General features: G+C 52.1%; 1 protein-coding gene across 1 annotated transcript in view; it reads left to right on the top strand.

Moving 5' to 3' along the window:
* Nucleotides 1-18,251, top strand: part of SUGT1 (SGT1 homolog, MIS12 kinetochore complex assembly cochaperone) — a 672,275-nt gene that overhangs the window by 173,045 nt on the left and 480,979 nt on the right. Inside the window, exon 3 of the mRNA XM_069639709.1 lies at nucleotides 5,302-5,336. Coding sequence (XP_069495810.1) covers nucleotides 5,302-5,336 — 35 coding nt within the window. The remainder of the gene's footprint in view (nucleotides 1-5,301; nucleotides 5,337-18,251) is intronic.

Raw genomic sequence — 18,251 nt, 5'->3', positions numbered from 1 at the left:
GACGGTTGGTATGTTGCAGAAACATTCCAGGCCTCATAGTACCGGCTCTGCCGCGGTTCCTTACGTTAAGGCTGAAATTAAGACCCCTGACCCATCGACTGGGACCGCTGCCTCACTTCCTCACGTGCCGCAGTTCCCCTCAGATGAGGACAAAATGGCAGCCGTTCCCGCCACGACCACGGCGGCCATTTTAGGTACTACCCCTACTACTACGCCATCGGCCCCTGGTGTAGGGTTCGGTCCTTTGGGTGAACCTAAGGTCCCTTGTGCGCTTCCTTACCGGACGGTTTATGATTAGAACGCCCGGATGCCTCTTCCGCACAATGTTTTGTTGCCCGCGGGGGCGGCACCCTTGATTTATGTGGATACGTCGGTGGAGGGGCCGGTGTGGCACCCTTCTCCGTTACGTCCCTGGATTTGTCCACCTCATGAGAGGCCTCCTCAGGTTCCGAAACAATCTCCTGAGGACACTTTTTTCGGTAAATTTCAAGCGCTTATGCGCACCGACCCCATGAGGGAATATTTCAAAGGGCTTTTCAGGGAGATATGTCCACCTGCGCCTCCGGGTCCGCCTGTTCTCCGGTGGTTGTTCCGCCGCCGCCTCCCTTGCCCGTGGTGCCTCCCCCTGCCCTTCCGCCTTTGCCACCATTGTCCCCAGTGAACAAGGCAGTGCCTGACACGGCTCAGCAGGATCCTGACCTGTCAGATGACCCTCAAGGCGATCAGGACAACAAGGACCTTCCCCGCTCTAGCAGAGCTTTCCATGACCGGGTGCTGGACATGATGAGTTTCTTAGATGTTCCGGTGCCCGAGGCACCTGCTCCGCAGGAGTGCGTGCTTTCTGGGGCGTTCACCTTGTCTCCCTTGGAGCGTACCAGCCTGTTCCTGCAGAAGGGCGTTCTGGCTGAGGTCCGAAGAGTTTGGGAAAAGCCACACTCGGGACTTTTTGTCAATAAAAAGATTGACGCGAGGTACAGGCTGCATTCCTCGGAAGAAGTGGCCTTGTCTTGTCCGCCTCCCTCCTCCACAGTGGTGGCTGCGGCTACGTTGCAATCCAGACCTGCAGCATCCTCTTCTGCGACGGCTACTCGAATCTTGGGAAAGGAGGACAAGCTCCTGGACTCCCTAGGGAGGAAAATCTTTGCCAATTCGGCCTTGCAGCTCAGGCAGGCCAATGCAGAATTGATTTTGGCGGGAGCCAACATGCGGATGTGGAAAGGTCTGTCAGAGTTTGAGGAGCACATTCCGGTCGAGAAGTTGGAAGATTTCAGAGGGGGCCTTTCCGATGCCAGGGTCTTGGCCCAGGATCTCCTGGAGGCCGCGGCTCATCACATAGACACCTCGGCTCGGGGCCTGATGCTTGGGGGTGATACCTCGCATCAAGCGTGGCTGCATGCCACTAAGTTTTCGAAGGAAGTGCAAGACAAGGTACTGGACCTTCCATTCGATGGTAAGGAACTTTTCCACTCTTCTACTGACGTAGAGCTCACCAAAACCAAGGATGGCACTCAGACGGCTAAGTCATTGTCTGTTCTGGTTAAAGCTCCTTTCAAATCCCAGAGACCGTTGTCGCAGAGTCGACCTTCCTCTGGTTTTAGGGGCTTCCTCGACCGCAGGTTACGCAGAGTGGATACTCCTGCGGGGAATAACCGCCGTAGACAACAGCGTACGCGGTTTTTCTCCCGCTCCTCAGCCTCCTCATCAGGTTCAGGTGGCACCGCCACGATAAGCCTGCCAAATGAGGGTTTTCCACGCTCGCACGAGACCCCGGTGGGAGGACGCATTGCGTCTCATTGGGAGGCGTGGCAGACCATCACAGAAGACAGATGGGTCTTGTCAGTCGCTCAAGTGGGCTTCCGCTTACCTTTACCCCCAACCCCACCCCTCAACCCTCCTTTTCAGCTGTCGGGCTCACCCTCCCTCAATGCCGAGGTTCAGAAACTTCTGCACCTCAGAGCTGTGGAACCCGTTCCCCTTGGGGAGCGAAGGGAGGGCTTTTACTCCCGGCTGTTTACGGTGCCCAAACCCAACCAGGCTGGCCTGCGCACCATCCTAGACCTTTCCCAGTTCAATCTTTTCCTACCCCAAGAGCAATTCAAGATGATCACGCCCGGCCAGATTCGCTCCTCTTTGCAGATGGGCGATTGGCTCAGCATGGTGGATCTTCAGGATGCGTACATGCATATCCTGATTTGGAATCCATACAGAAGATACCTCCGCTTCTCTTTGGGAGAAGAGCACTTCCAGTTTCGGGTGCTTCCTTTTGGCCTCAGCTCGGCACCGCCTGTCTTCACGAAGATGATGTCGGTGATTGCGGGCTATCTTCGTCTCCAGGGTATCCATGTGTATCCCTATTTGGACGACTGGCTCTTACGCAGCCCTTGTCCGTTGGCAGCAGCAGGCAACCTCCAGTCTCTCCTTCAGCTCCTGTTCCATCCTGGGCTGTCGATGGAATGGCGGAAATCCTCCATGACGGTCTCACAGGGCCCGATTTGCCTGGGTTTTCGTTGGAACACGATCGACTGCCGAGTGTATCTGACCGGGGACAGAATGGCGGATCTGTTGGCCACGTGTCAGATGTTTGCGCAGTCGGAGAGCATGTCGGCCTGGTGGTTCCAGAGGCTTCTGGGCCTCATGGCTTTGTGTGTACTTGCTCGTCTCAAAATGAGACGGACCCAGATGGCTCTTCGGTGTTTCTGGCGTCAGGCTGTGGTCCCGGATTCCAAGCAGATAATGATTCCGGATTCCATGAGAGTGGACCTGGACTGATGGTCATCTCTCAGCAACCTGTCAGTGGGCGCAGGGTTGCAGGACCCAGCCCCCATGGTGACGATCACAACGGACTCCTCCCTTTTGGGGTGGGGTGGGACATTAGATCTTCTTCAGGTCTCGGACCTCTGGTCACCTCAGGACAAGCTCCTGCACATAAATCATTTGGAGCTTCTGGCGATCTTTCTGGCGCTCAAGGCGTTCAGACCGCTCATTGTCAACAAGGTGGTCCGCATAAGAACGGACAAAGTGGTATCAATGTATTACATAAACAAACAAGGGGGAACGAAGTCTCCCCCTCTCGTGGACCTGTCCATCCAGATTTCGGAGTGGGCCGTGCTTCATGGGGTCTGGCTGCTTGCAGTGCACATCCTGGGCCAGCTGAATGTCATAGTGGATGCCCTCAGCCGGCGGACAGTGGTCAGTTACGAGTGGGAGTTGAAGGCGGAGATCCTCTCATGGATTTTCTCGCGTTGGGGCACACCGGAGGTGGACCTCTTCGCCACGGCGGTAAACAAGAAGCTTCCTCAGTACGCCTCCAGAGGGGGGCTGGGAGCCTCCTCTCTGTGGGATGCTCTCGAGATTCCATGGCACAACATGAGAGTTTACGCCTTCCCACCCCTACCCTTAGGTCATCGAGCAATTTGGAAGTTGAAGAACTCTGTGAACTGTTCTCTTCTACTGATAGCTCCGTGGTGGCCGGCCAGGTTTTGGTTCTCAGAACTTCAACACCTGTCGGTGTGTCCGCCGATCAGGTTACCAGTAACTCCTGATCGACTTCACCAAGGGTAACAACAGATGTGGCACCCCTCCCCACAATCGCTCAACTTGGCGGCATGGTGCCTGAGTTCAAGTCTTGAGAGCATTTGATTTTGTCTGCAGATAACATGCGCATTATCCAGGCAGCTGGGAAACCCTCGACCAGATCTCAATACAGGAGTAAATGGCTCAGGTTTTGTCATTGGTGTTTGGAGAAAGAGTTGGATCCGAGGGTGGCAACGATTGACACGGTGCTGTCCTTCGTATCCTCCCTAGCAGAGTCAGGGGTTCATGTTCTGTCTTGCAGGACTTATCTCTCAGCGGATTCCGCTTACCTCTCTACAGACCAGTGTTCTTCTTCTCTAACTAACCGGGTGGTGAAGAGACATTTTGCTGGCTTCACACGCATCTACCCTCTGGTTCATAGTCCGCACCCGCCTTGGGACCTAAATGTAGTCCTGACGGCGCTGTGCCATAAGCCCTTTGAGCCAATGGCTACGGTTGACCTCAAGTACGTGTCCTGGAAAGTGTCCTTTCTGGTCGCCGTTACGTCAGCGAGGAGAGTGAGTGAGCTCCAGGCATTGTCGGTGGAGCATCCTTTCTTGGTCTTTCACAAGGACAAGGTAGTCCTTCGTACAAACCCGGCTTTTCTACCAAAGGTAGAGACCGAATTCCATCTGAATCAGTCGATTTCCCTTCCGGTCTTTTTTCCGAACCCTGCCTCGGAGGCTGAAAGGGTTCTACACTGTCTGGATGTCAGGAGAGCTCTTAAGTTCTACCTGGACAGGACTTCCGAGCTTCGGAGGTATTCTCAACTTTTTGTGACCTTCGGTAACCCTCTGGGCAGGCCGGCGTCTAAGACATCTATTTCCAGATGGATTGCTGCCTGTATCACGGAGTCTTTCACCGTCCAAAAGCTGAAACCTACTAAAGGTATCCATGCACACCTGGTGCAGGACAAGGCAGCCGCGGTTGCTTTTCAGAAGTATTTTCCCTGGGAGTCCATCGCTAAAGCAGCTACTTGGGCCTCCCCATCTGCTTTCTGTAAGCATTACTGCCTCGATATGAGCTCTAGAGCTGACGCTCAGTTTGGTCAGGCTGTGCTAAAGAACCTGTTTCAGTAAGGAGTGTTTCCATCCACCCATAGTTCCTGTAAGGAGTGCTTTGGAATCTCCCACAAGTATGGAGGAAAGGGGACGGGATGTAGGAGTATTACCAGGTTACTCACCGTAGTGACCACCTTACTCGTAGTCCATAGTCCCCTTTCCTCCATACGCCCGCCCGCCGTCCACTCTAATAAGGTTCCTCTGTTATTGCTAACGGGTCTTGGACCCTGCGATAGAAAAGGACTGATGGGTGATGTGCGGGGCGGAGCCAAGGTAGGCGGGGTTACGGCCGCGCGCCGGGCCCCGCGCAGGAAAGAGAGGAGAGACACATTTAAAAAAAAAATGTGGATGCTTTTTACAAAGTGCTCCGGTCCCGTCCCACAGGACAGAGAGATGTCCCACAAGTATGGAGGAAAGGGGACTATGGACTAGGAGTAAGGTGGTCACTACAGTGAGTAACATGATAAAACTTGTCCCTGTAGCTTACCATGAAATGGAGTAGCATATAATAATAATATAGTGTAGCATATCGTTTCAAGGCAGGGCATAGTAATGATAGCATAGCACAGTTGCATGACAGCATAACATACCATACAATGTGTGTGAATTATGTATAAAACTGAATTATATTTCCTTTTTCTGATTTCTTCGCGTTGTGTTCCAACAGACCACAGAGAAAACGCCTCTAACCTCAAAGATTAAGTAAGTTCTTTTTAATAAAGCACCATGCTTCATGCAAAAGGTTTCATTTTCTTTAACCATTAGGTTTTTCTGCCCCATTTCTGAGTGTTTAACAGGACAATATTTGTATCTAATGCTTGCTGCCTTGACTGATTGTCTTTCACTTCACATTATTTCAACATTTCTTTTAAAAATAAAATTGCGAATGCCTCCTTTAGATATTTTTTTTGGGACCATGCATGATAATGTATTGTTGATGGATTTAGTGACTGCACAACAATAAAATGGCTTTCCTCTTTTAGAAATCAGTTGGAAGTTTGTTGAAGATATGTTGTCTCGATTTGTGGAAAAGCTAAACCTGAACCTGTTTGGTGGTTGCTTACAATTATGAGCATAGTGTTTTTAAAGATTCCTGTCTCTTGTGTTGCCACAGTGTTTGTCATTCTGGCTGTCTCTAGGTACTTACCCAGTTCTAGGATGCAATGTTTATCCTTTTAATCGGGTTCTCCATGTTTCTGGTAATGTTGCCTTCAAGATTCAGGAGGCAGTGTTTCTTTGTTCAATCTGTGGACTTCAAGCCCAACCACGTTGTATGTTCGAGTTAGGATGAAGTAAAAAATGAACACACAAGCCAAGTATATCATGTTCAAAGGATCTTTATTAACTGTTTGGCTGGGTGGGGATAATTACTACAGGTGTTGCACTACAACTAAAAAGGGATACCATGTAAAGGTGTCATGCTAGGTTGATTCAATATGTCTCAAATGCCTGACTTTGGACATATTGGCATTAACAGGGTTATTTATTCTATAGTACAATCTCTGGGATATAGCATCCAGCTTGTTCATTGGCAGATAGTATCTTTTCCCCTTACTTTAGTGCAGGGTAATCCAACCTTTGCCTCTTCATATACTTTGGACTGCAACTCCCATTAGCTCTAGCCAACCTAGTTAATAGTGAGAGGTCATGGGATTTGTAGTCCGCGGGAAGACAAAAGTTGCAGAGCTCGGCTTTAGGGTTTTGCCTGACTTAGATCTAGGCATGTATATTTTCCTTTTACCCCCCCCCCCCCACCAGCAGATATTCCTTAACCATTGCTTAGAGGTTTTGCCAGGCTGTGATATTATTGCCCTTATTTTATTGTTTAAAGTGGGGAACCTAGCACAAGTGCAGGGGAGCGCAGTACAGCGTTTGGGTAGCCACCATTTTGGCTGGCATCTTTTAACAAATAGTGCCGTACTGAGAGTTGCAGTCTGTGTATTGTAAGGGTGCAGAAGTAAGTCTGACACGGAGGCATCATTGTGGTTGGCATAAAACATTTTTCAAAGTAAAAAATTAAAAGAAAACCCCATCTTGCCTCTACTTCTAAGAGAGGGTCCCTGCCTAAACCAAAATTACCAATTTCACAGTCAGGATGTCAAAAAGCAAGAGTCTACAGTCCTTTGTCGGAATCCTAGCTCAGACTCTCACACTCTGTTAAACTAAATAAAAAGGAGATTGTCTTAGTCCAAAGGAATGACTCTCTGCCCCAGCATTCCTTAGGCTTATGACACATTTCAGCATTGGTGGGGAAATGTCTCCTTTCCTTAACTGGCCCTTCCTGGGCTGCTTCTGTCTTTGGGGGTCCCAGACCCTGGTTGGTAGACCTGGTTTCCTTCTACCAGGTATTGCAACAAAGAGTGGCTTGGATGCTGCTCCAAGCTGTGGTGTGTCCCTGACCCTTGTTGGCAGTCCTGGTTTCCTTCTACTAGGTACTGCGACGAAGAGGAGTTTGGATGCTTCTCCAAACTCTGGTGGGTACTTGACCCATCGGCGCCTCTTCCTTGTCACAGTTTCTTGGCTTGGATGTTCATGATAGCCACCTCCATTCTCCCTCATCTCAGTCATTCCTTCTTCTGGAATCTTAAAGAAGTACATGTGATGGAAGGGTAGAAGGAGAGGTGGATTCTGTGTTCTCCCACAATAGTAGTCGCGGGTCCCATAGGGGGCTTCTCTTGCCATGACATCCACCTGCTGAGTATAACCCCCAGGATGACTTTCGGGTAGCAGCCTCGCCTCCCTGCCCTCATGGGAAGGGGCACTCTCCCTGCGGAGCAGTGATGATATCCTTGGATTTGTCACAGCATCCATTAGGATTAATCCTTGGTCAGGTGTTGTGAAAAGCCACATTCAAATGGATTGTGTATTCCCACGTATTCCTCATCTTTTGATAATCTTTGTAGCTTCAGCCGCTTTTGAAAAGGTTTCTCGACAGAAGCGCTGTGTGCGATCTCGTTGATGTCCCTCAGTGGCCTCAGTTCAACTGTTGACGTCATCTGTATAAGGAGTGCACGCAGCGCCCATTGGCTTCAGTTCCGTTTTTCCAAGCGTTTGCTTCGAAGAATTACGGCACGCTTTGTTTCTTCGTTGAACTTTGTCACTAATTTTCTATACGAAAATGTCTTCACAGTTGGCACCATCAACGCCTAAGACAGGCTTCAAGAAAATGTTGATCACCGACCCCCACTGCATATGCCTGTGGTGTCTTGGAACTGAACATTGTACCTCAGAGTGTAACTCCTATCAGGCGATGACCGATCAGGCTCCATGGGAGCGTAAAGGTAAATTGGCAGTGGGTAGGCTCCCTTCGAAGTCTACTTGGAAGATTCCCAAAAAGAGAGTCTCAAGAGTCGAGAGAGTCTTCTCGACAGAAAAGGTCTAAAAGATCTCAATCGAGAAGTCCATTGCGTCTATTTTTCATTTTCTTCCAAAAAGGCCTAGAAACGACACCACCGGTCACCTTCGACCTTCAGTGATTCCTCGTCTGAGGTAATCAATGTCCAACCAAATCGGACTCCCCAGCGAAATGGGCTTCATTTCAAAATGAAATGTTCAAAATCTATGAGAAGGCAGCCCCGACTCCCTCAAAAGAGAAGCAGAAAGACTGTGCCCCTGACGACCTGCATAAAGACAGCAAAGGGAAGTCGAAGACAAAATCCTATAAATCTTCGAGTCTGAGGCATAAGCCGGAGTTACATTGAGAACTATCTAAATCTCGATCCGACAAAAAATCGTTGAGGACTTCAACAAGCCAAGAATCCAGTCCTTCGTAGGTCCCTTCAAGGAAACATAAGAAGCCGACAACTTTGACGGTCTCACCAACGCCACTGTCTAAGTCGTCGACTATTACTTCGAAGTTGTCTAAGCCCCAAATAACAAAAGATAAGATTTTCAAACCCTTAACAAAAAATGTTTTTTTTTTTTTAAGTTTGAACTTCAATTTATGAAGATAAACCCTCAGATGATAATACACCATCATTTGGCTTACAATTTGGTACCCCAAATGTGCCAGTGGAATTAATTTCTGAAGAATCTACAATAAGACATGTATAAATATGTGCAGACAGTCAGTGGTATAGATACCTCTCCAGAATTGGAATTTTGGGAAGCAAGATCTTTCTGACCACGCTGACTCTTCATACAGACAGCTGATGAGCAAGGTGGTTGAGTTTTTGGGTTGGAGTAGGTCTGCACCATCATTTGAGCAGAATGATCTAACTGATATACTGGATCAAGGTCCCCAGATGGATCCAGTTTTACCTTTTCATATTGCCCTCCAAAAGAGGGTCCCATCTAATTGGGAAACACCAGAAACTGCAGCTGCAGTAAATAAAAACTTCTCAAAAATAATAAAGGCCATCCAGCAGTGACCTAGAATATTGTACAAAACATCAGACAACAGAGAGTTTGGTGGTTCAGGCAGCCACATCCACAAAGCAATCTTCATACCCCTCCATCCCTCCAGATAGGAATGACAAGTGAGTGGATGCTTGGGTTCGAAAAATATTTACTGCTAGAGGTATCACTTTGAAATCAGTTAACACTACTTGTGCATTGTCAAAATGTATATTTACTCCATGGGCTTGCATAGCTATGGCAGCTGACCATATCCCGGAAGGAGAAGAAAGAGACGGCTTCCTCGCTATCAAGGGTGGTAAGGAGGCAGTGTGTGAATGCCTCCAGTCCAGTCTGGATACTGCAGATGGCATTAGCAGATTATGGCAACTAGTACCGTGTGTGCAGGTTTGTGTGGTTGAGGAACTGTGGATTTGCACCAGATTTATAGGCTAGACTCCTCAATATGCCTTTTGACGGATCAAGTCTATTTGGCAGCAAGGCTGATGAAAGTCTGGAAAAGCTGCAGACCTCCAAAGCGGCGTTAAATCACTTAGTGCTGCCATTGGACATCCACAACATTCCTACCCCAGTGCATCATCTTGGAGGGATAAATCCTTTCGATTCTACTCCTCAGTTGTGAGAGGACAGGCCAGTCATAGAGGTCAGAGAAGATTCTCTCATGGTGGACGAGTGAGAGGTACTAAAGCAGCCCAAGCAGCGGCAGCTTTGCCCTCAGCCACTGCTTCAGCTGCCGCTTCAGCCGCCTCAAAAACACTGAGGCCTTAGCCCACATGACCCCAGTGGGAGGCAGATTTTCTCAGCATCTGCAAGAATGGCTGGTCATTGCTTAAGATGCTTGTGCACTGGAAACGGTAGCCCAGGGTTACTGCCTTTCCATTTTTAAAAAGGCCTCGGGTTCATCCACAGGGGAACAGCTCTTTCAAAATTTAATATCCGCTCCTTGTGCAGGAAATGTGTATGTACCCTGTTAGAGAAAGGTGCAATAGAACCGGTACCTGTGTCAGAGAGGAACAATGGTTGGTACGCCCCGTACTTTCTAATTCCCAAAAAGGACAGGGAATTGAGACCCATCTTGCACTCAAGAAACTTGAACAAGTTCCTCAGGAAGGACAAATTCAAGATGGTTACCCTTTTTCAGATCCTTCAGGCCATCCAGCTCCAGGATTGGATGTTATCTTGGATCTTCACAATGCTTACTTTCATGTGCCTATCCATCATAAGCACAGAAGGTGTCTGGTGTTTGCGGTTGGCTGTTCTCATTATCAGTTTGGAGTTCTGCCATTGGGGCTGACCTCCGCCTGACGGTTTTCACCAAGTTAATGGCAGTTGTGGCAGCAAGTCTCAGGATACGGGGGATACACATCTACCCCTCCCTGGACGATTGGCTGATCAGGGCTCGTTCACCTGAACAAGACCTGCAATATCTCAGCGTGACCTGCCACTCTCTCCACAGACTGGGCTTCTCCCTCAATTACAAGAAATCCTACATGATACCATCACAAAGATCCAATGTATCAGAGCGATACTTAATACAACCTTGGGTAAAGGCTCGCCACCCGATGTGAGAGCTCAACGCTTGCAGATGGTCACCAAATTCAAGAGTGCCCAGTGACTCCCGGCCTTCGATAGATTTCTCTGCCTCATGGCATCCTGCATTTTGGCTTGCCCAAGAATGAAATCTCTCCAATGGGTTCTCAGGACTCAATGGTCCCAATTCGAGGGGATTGGGTCCTCCGACGTATTCCATATCTATGACAGGTAATGTCCACAGCTGTGCTGCTTTGGAAAATCTTTGGCGTCTGCGTCCTGCATCGTTGACGTTGATGCGCCGTCGCCGTCCCCGAGGACCTCGTCCGACGGCACCCGATGTGATAAGTAGGACGCACGACGCCCATAGCCTCAGTTCCGTTTGTTCCGCGAACGTGTTCGCTTCGTGAATCTCGGTATGCCTCGACTCGTTGGAGTTTGCTGTTTTCTATACTCGGTTCGTTGAACCTGTTCGGTTTGTTGTGAAGACCTGCTCGTGGCGATGTCTTTCTCATCTTCAACCCCGCGTCCGGGCTTCAAGAACTGCGGGGACTGTGGGTCCAAGATGTCAGTCACAGACTCGCACGACGTCTGCCTCTGGTGCCTCGGGGAGGCCCACGATACGGACGACTGTGTCGACTGCCAGTTGCTCACAGCAAAGGCCTTGCGGGAACGCAAAAAGAAGCTGTCGGTAGGCCGGGTGTCTAAGCCCCGAAAGTCGAGGTCTGCGGGGCTTTCGACGGATGACTTGAGGGGCGACTCTCCGCGTCATCGTCGGAAGTCCAGTGGGTCTCCTTCCAGGAGTCAGCCTCGCCACTCCTCCGCCTCTTTGAGGCATTCCCGGAAGTGCCGGCATAGGTCGCCTTCCCCGTCCTCTTCCGAGGACTCCGCCCGTCGGCGGGTTGCTTATCCGTCCATGCAAGCGACACCGGAGGAATGGGCTTCCTTCGGGATGCAGATGCTAGCGATTCTTGAATCGCAGGGCACCAGTCCGTCCGCGCCTCCGAGTGGGGTTGGTCGGCACCGGTCGAGAGACACCGCTCGTACGCCTTCAGGCTTGGGTGGTCGGCACGGCTGTCGGGAGAGGTCCCGCTTGGACAAGGGTAGCCGTTCTCGCCATGCCTGTGCCAGGTCCCGGTCCTCAACGCGCTCGAGACCGCGTGATCCTGTGACGCCGAGGTCGTCGACGATTTCTCTCGAGGCTCCGCCTCTGAGGGGGTCGTCGGCGCCTAGGTTGTCGAGGGACACGCTCGGAGCTCCGGCTTCAAGGACTGTGTCGACGCCGCTGATGTTGGCGGCGCTGCAGCTGACGTCGACGCCGAATCGCTCGGCGCCGACTAGTTCGGCGCCCTCGATGCCTTTTGAGGTGGTGGTGTCGGAGGGACCCCGTGGCACGGGGTTTGCCCCTAGAAAGGCTATGGCTAATGTCCGGCACTGCTTTGGTCCACTGAGGTCCTCCTCTCCCCGCCTGGAGTACATTTCAGAGGGTGATGAAGGCTCTGATGGCGGCCTGGTTCCGGTTATGGTTCCAGATGACCTTATCTCGGGTCATAGCCAATTTGATGACCTGCAGCAGTCGCTGCATGATGCCAGTGGACTGGACACCTCTCCGGAGGTGGAATTTTGCAGGCCGGAGCCTGGCTCTCATGTCGATTCTTCATATCAGCGCCTTATGTCTCGGGTTACCGAGTACTTGGGTTGATCAGCTCCCCCGGGGAGTTCGTTCAGGATGATCTCACGGACATCCTTGATTTCGGTCCACCCACTGACCCGGTTTTGCTTTTTCATATGGCTCTGCAGAGAAGGGTGGCGGCGGCTTGGACTGCTCCGGAGAGTCTCGCGGCAGTGGGCAAGTCTTTGTCGCGAAAATACCGTCCAGCCGGTAGCGACCCCTGCTACTTGTCTAGGCATCCCACTCCGGAGGGTTTGGTGGTGCAGGCGGCTACGGCCCCGGCAAAGCAGGCGTCGTATCCTACGATCCCTCTGGATAGGGACGACAAAGGGGGTATGGCGCTATGGCGCTTCAGGCGGCCAACTCCATATGTGCCTTTGTCTCGTTTCACTCACACTCTGTGGAACTGTGTTGCATTAGCGGCTGAACATATTCCCGAAGGGGACGAACGGGATGGCTTCCTTGCTATGGTTCAGGATGGCAAGGATGCTATGTGTGAGGCCTTTCAGTCGGGTTTGGACTTGGCGGATTGTGTCAGCAGGTCCATGGCGGCGAGCACCGTAATGCGCAGTTTTGCGTGGTTGCGGAAGTCTGGGTTCGCTCCTGATGTGCAATCCCGGCGCCTCAACATGCCCTTTGACGGTGAACACCTTTTTGGCAGCAAGGCTGACGAGAGCCTTGAGAGGTTGCAGACCTCCAAAGCTGCAGCAAAGTTGTTGGGCGCTGCAGTTCGCCAACCTCTGCCTTTTCGTCCTAGGGGACAGCAATGGAGGGGAGGTTCCTTTCGCTATTACTCGTCCTTTAGTAAAGTGAGGGGAGCTAGCAGTCGAAGAGGCCATCGTAAGAGTGCCAGAGGTGGAAACAAAGGTACTCGAGGTGCCAAGGCCGCTCGGGCTGTTGCCTCTTTGCCCTCAGGCAACGCCGCAGCCGCTACCACTCAGTCATGAGGCCAGGTCCCATGGTTCGCCGGTTGGGGGAAGGCTGGCGCAGCATCTTGTAGAGTGGCAAGCCATTACTTCGGATGTGTGGGTTCTGGAGATCATAACCCACGGCTACTGTCTTCCTTTTCGGCAGAGGCCTCATGACAATCCACCAGGGAACCTCTCTTTGAAGAGTCCGGATCCGCTCCTTGCGCAGGACATTCAAGCCCTGCTAGAGAAAGGCGCCATAGAACTGGTGCCTGTAGCGGAGAGGAACAAGGGATGGTATTCCCCTTATTTTTTGATTTCGAAGAAAGACGGGGGATTGAGACCCATCATGGACTTGCGCGGTTTGAACAAGCTCCTCAGGAAGGACAAGTTCAAGATGGTGACTCTTTCTCAAGTCCTCCAGGCCCTTCAACTTCAGGACTGCTTGGTGTTTCATGACCTCAAGGATGCTTACTTCTATGTGCCGATCCATCCCAAGCACAGGAAGTACCTGAGGTTCGCGGTTGGCGACTGGCACTTTCCGTTTCGGGTCCTGCCATTCGGATTGACCTCCGCCCTGAGGGTTTTCACCAAGCTCATGGTGGTGGTGGCAGCGCATCTCAGGAAAGGGGGGGATTCACGTCTACCCCTACCTGGACGATTGGTTGATCAGGGGGAGCTCCCCCGAGCAAGTCCTGGATCATCTGTCCGTCACCTGCCACTCCCTTCACAGGCTGGGCTTCTCCCTCAATTTAAAGAAGTCCCATTTGACACCAACGCAGCAGCTCCAGTACATCGGAGCAGTGCTCGACACGTCCCTGGGGCAGTGTTTTCCTCCTCAGGTGAGGGCTCTTCACATTCGGCAGATGGTGCACAAGTATCAGCTTGCCCAGAATCTCCCAGCGTCTTAGTTCTTGAGACTGTTCGGCCTCATGGCATCCTGCATTCTTCTGGTGCCAGAGGCTCGTCTGCGGTTGAGATCTTTGCAGTGGGCACTCAAGCTCCAGTGGTCTCAGTCCTCCGGCAGGCTGTCGGACCCTGTTCAGGTGCCGTCCTCGGTAACCCGGGACCTTATGTGGTGGGCCGTCGAGGGCAATCTGATGAAGGGGGCCCCATTTTGGCTGCCCTGGCCGGAGGTGACGATCGTGACGGACGCATCCCTCACGGGATGGGGAGCTCATGCCAACGAGTTGACAGTCAGCAGTCATTGGTCTCCGTCGGAGTCCAGACTCCATATCAATCTGTTGGAGCTGAGGGCCGTCAGGCTAGCCCTGAAGGCTTTTCTGCCGACTGTGCGCGGAAAGTGTGTCCTGATTCTAACGGACAACACGGTGGCCATGCACTACCTCAACAAAAAGGGGGGGGGCAGGGTCACTTCCGCTGTGCAGGGAGGCGATGCAGCTCGAGTTCTGGGCCATGCAGCAGGAAGTTTCGATCTCAGCTGTTCATCTGGCCGGAGACAACGAGACGGTGGACGCTCTGAGCAGGCAGAGCTCGCTCTCTCACAAGTGGGAGCTGGCTCAGGAAATTCTCCTGGAGATCTTTGCCCTTTGGGGGACCCCTCAAGTGGATCTCTTCGCCTCCAGTGTCAACCGGAAGTGCGAAAGGTTTTGCTAGCGGGAATTTCCTCCAAAAAGAGCCTTAGGAGACGCGTTCGTGTTGGAGTGGTCATTCCCACTGTTGTACGCGTTTCCTCCAGTCCCCGTCATCCCGCAAGTGCTGCGGAGGTTACGGAGGTTCGGTCCCTGGATGATCCTCATTGCTCCGGCGTGGGCCCGGAGGACGTGGTACCCGGACCTTCTAGACTTGTCCATCTGCCCTCCATGTCGTCTTCCCTACCGATACGATCTGCTCTCACGGGAGGGGGCGGTCAGGTTCTCCATCCTGAGGTCAGATCCATCAATCTTCCCGCTTGGCTTCTGAAAGGTTGAGGTATAAGGATTGGGACCTCCCTGATGACGTGATGGAGGTGTTGCTATCGGCCAGGCGGCCGGCAACAAAGTCTCTGTACCGTTGCCGTTGGAGAAAGTTCTGCGACTGGTGCAGAGTTCAGAATGTGGATCCTTTTGAACGTGACATTCCCATGGTTCTGTCTCTTTTGCTTTCTTTGGCCCACGGGGGCTTGCAAGTGGGGACCATTAAAGGTTATCTGGCGGCGCTGTCCATATTTAAGCGCTCGTCTGAAGAGTGTTCCTATTTTAAAATTCCTTTAATTTCGCAGTTTCTGAAAGGGCTCACTAATGTGTTCCCTCCGTCACCTTTTCTGGTGCCCGGTTGGGATCTGAACCTTGTTCTTAAGTTTCTAAAGGGTGCTCCGTTTGAGCATTTACATTCTTGCCCTTTGAGGCTGTTGACTCTGAAAACTGTGTTTTTGGTTGCGGTTACTTCCGCTCGCAGAGTGAGTGAGTTACAGGCACTTTCAGTTAAGCCACCCTTCACTATGTTTCAGAAGGACAGGGTTGTCCTTGGAGTTCGTCCTTCCTTTCTTCCGAAGGTGGTTTCGGACTTTCATTTGAGCCAGAAGGTTGTTCTTCCGGCGTTCTATCCTCCTCCACATCCTGGTAAGGAAGAGGAGAGGCTCCATAGGCTTGATCCTAGGAGAGCGCTGAGCTTTTATATTTCGCGCATGTCCCGGGTCAGAGTGGACGATCAACTTCATTTGTTACGCTGGAAAGCGTTTGGGACAAGCTGTGACGAAACAGACTTTGTCTCGTTGGATTATTTTAGCTATCTCCGAGTGTTACCCCTTGGCGGGTAAGGACCATCCGGCTGGCTTGCGGGCCCATTCTACCAGGGGAGTGGCTGCGTCTACTGTCCTGCAGAGGGGAGTTCCTATTCGTCACATCTGTGATGCAGCCACCTGGGCTTCAGTACATGCTTTTGTACGTCACTACTCCCTCGATTCCATCAGAGGGCAAGATCTGGCCTTTGGTAAGGCAGTTCTCTATTCCGCAATTTGATTGGGCATGCTAAATTTGTATTCTAAATTCTTTCCCACCTCCTTGCTTGGTACTGCTTTGGGAGTCTGTCATAGATGTGGAATACGTCGGAGGACCCAATCCCCTCGAAGAACAAGTTACTTTCTTACCTGGTAACGTTCTTTCGATGGGATGGTCCGACGACGTATTCCATATCGCTCCCTCCCTGCCTTCCCCGCTGCAGAATTTCTTTTGCAATTGCAGCTTGCGTTCCGCATTGCCTTGTGTGTCTGACTGGCAGAAAACTGGTGGCACACGTTCTGGGAAAAAACTACAACTGAGGCTATGGGCGTCGTGCGTCCTACTTATCACATCGGGTGACGTCGGCCGTCGGAGGAGGTCCTCGGGGATGGCGCATCGACGTCATCGACGCAGGACGCAGACGCCAAAGATTTTCTGAAGCAGCACAGCTGTGGACATTACCTGTCATAGATGTGGAATACGTCGTCGGACCATCCCATCGAAAGAACGTTACCAGGTAAGAAAGTAACTTGTTCTTCTCAGGCAGAATGTCAGACCTTCTTCAGGTTTCCGAACAGTCTCACATGATCTTATATGGTGGGCCTGCGAGGACAACATTCTGAAGGGAGAACTTTTTTGGCAACCATGGCCGGAGAGACCAGCATGGGGTCTGGCATGGATTCACATGCTCATGAATATTGCCCGTCGTCGGGCCGGGAATCCTCGGTAAAGAAAAAATCAGTATCAGTTTTGTTTCTGATCTGTCTTTCGTAGTAGTAACCAATCACTGATCTCTGGGTCATACTGCCCCCAGCCAATGACCGCCCTCTCCCTAAGCCCCTCCCCTGGCAGCCATCCTCAGATTTTTACCGCACGCTCAAGTGTTGGGAGTCCTCGTGTTTAGCTCTCAAGCTTTTTGCTGTGTTTTCGCGCTATTTCAAAGAGATTTTCTAATTGTTTGGTCAAATAGAGCCTCAAGCTCCACCATGTCTACTTCCAATCAACGGGGACCCGTTTCGGATTTTCTACGCCCCTCAAGGGTGAAGTTTTTGTCGAGTTAAGCTTCTTGGAGTCCAGAAGTTTCTGCGGCCTACCCGGACATGGCCCAGGAGAAAGGAAGCTCGACGCCAGGAAAGCTGTTCAGGGTTTGCCCTGGATGCCAGCTGCAGAATGTGTTCAAGGAGTACAAGCACTCGAAATGTCTCTACTGCCTTCATGAGGACAAAACGCACGTGGAGAAGGACTGTGCGTTTTGCGGGAACATGTCGGAACGGACCATCAGGGACCGACACCTTCGTCTCTCCAACTGGCTGGAAGGAAAGAGCCCGTCAGGTGAGAAGTCATCATCCGAGCGGTCTTCTAAGTCCTGTGAGGGTGCCCCGGCGACGGGGGCCCAACAGAAGGCAAAGCACCGCGAGTCCGCGGGCACCGGGAGCGCCGAACGGTCGGGCTCCTCGGCTGCCGGGCAGGGCGCATCCTCTCCAGCGCCATCAACCACGAGCCAACACTCTGGCTTAGGGAAGAGGAAGGCAGAGAACCCGGCAAAGCTTCTGGAGAGGCCCTGGTCGATCTCGAAGGATCCAGCCGAGGGGGACCGAGGCGGTGACCCTCCCCCCAAGGTGAAGGCCACAGGCCCGCAGAAGGTGGTGAAGGCCTTGATTCACCCGGCCAAGGCCTCCATCGAGGAAGTCGCGGTGGCCCTGGCGCAGCCTGAGGAGGCTACACCAGTGGAGGCGACCTTGGGGCTCAGTTTCCTTGCCACCACGGAGGGAAGCCTCTTTCAGGCCCATAGAGAAGACCCCCGTGAAGACCCCAGCGGAAAAAGAGGGGCGAGCCGGTGGCCATTGTGGACACAAACAGCCTCCGAGGAGGAACTGGTTGAAGTCTTGGAGGGCCTCGACGAGGGCATCGAAGAGGCTCGGTCCCACGGGAGGAATCCCGACGAAGGGGACGACGAGAGTGCCAGCGGCGCCGGCGAGGTTCCTAGTCAACCGTCGCGCCCGTCGGTTCCGGAGCCGCAGGACAACTCAGCGGCCATTTTGTTGGCAATACAATCCTTACGTTCGGAGATAAGGACGTGATTGCCCCTACCACCGACGGAGGAGCTGGAACTAGGCCCGTCGGGAAGTCCCCCAAACAAGAGAAGACGGACTCATCCAGCCCTGCCTTTTCAGCTCTCGCGGCCTGCTCAGCCTTTGTCTACGTCCCCCGT

Source organism: Ambystoma mexicanum, chromosome 7q (genome assembly GCF_040938575.1).
Source record: "Ambystoma mexicanum isolate Mex_15411 chromosome 7q, UKY_AmexF1_1, whole genome shotgun sequence".
Taxonomy (NCBI): domain Eukaryota; kingdom Metazoa; phylum Chordata; class Amphibia; order Caudata; family Ambystomatidae; genus Ambystoma; species Ambystoma mexicanum.
The sequence above is the reverse complement of the archived record's forward strand: the minus strand, read 5'-3'. Positions and strand labels throughout refer to the sequence as shown.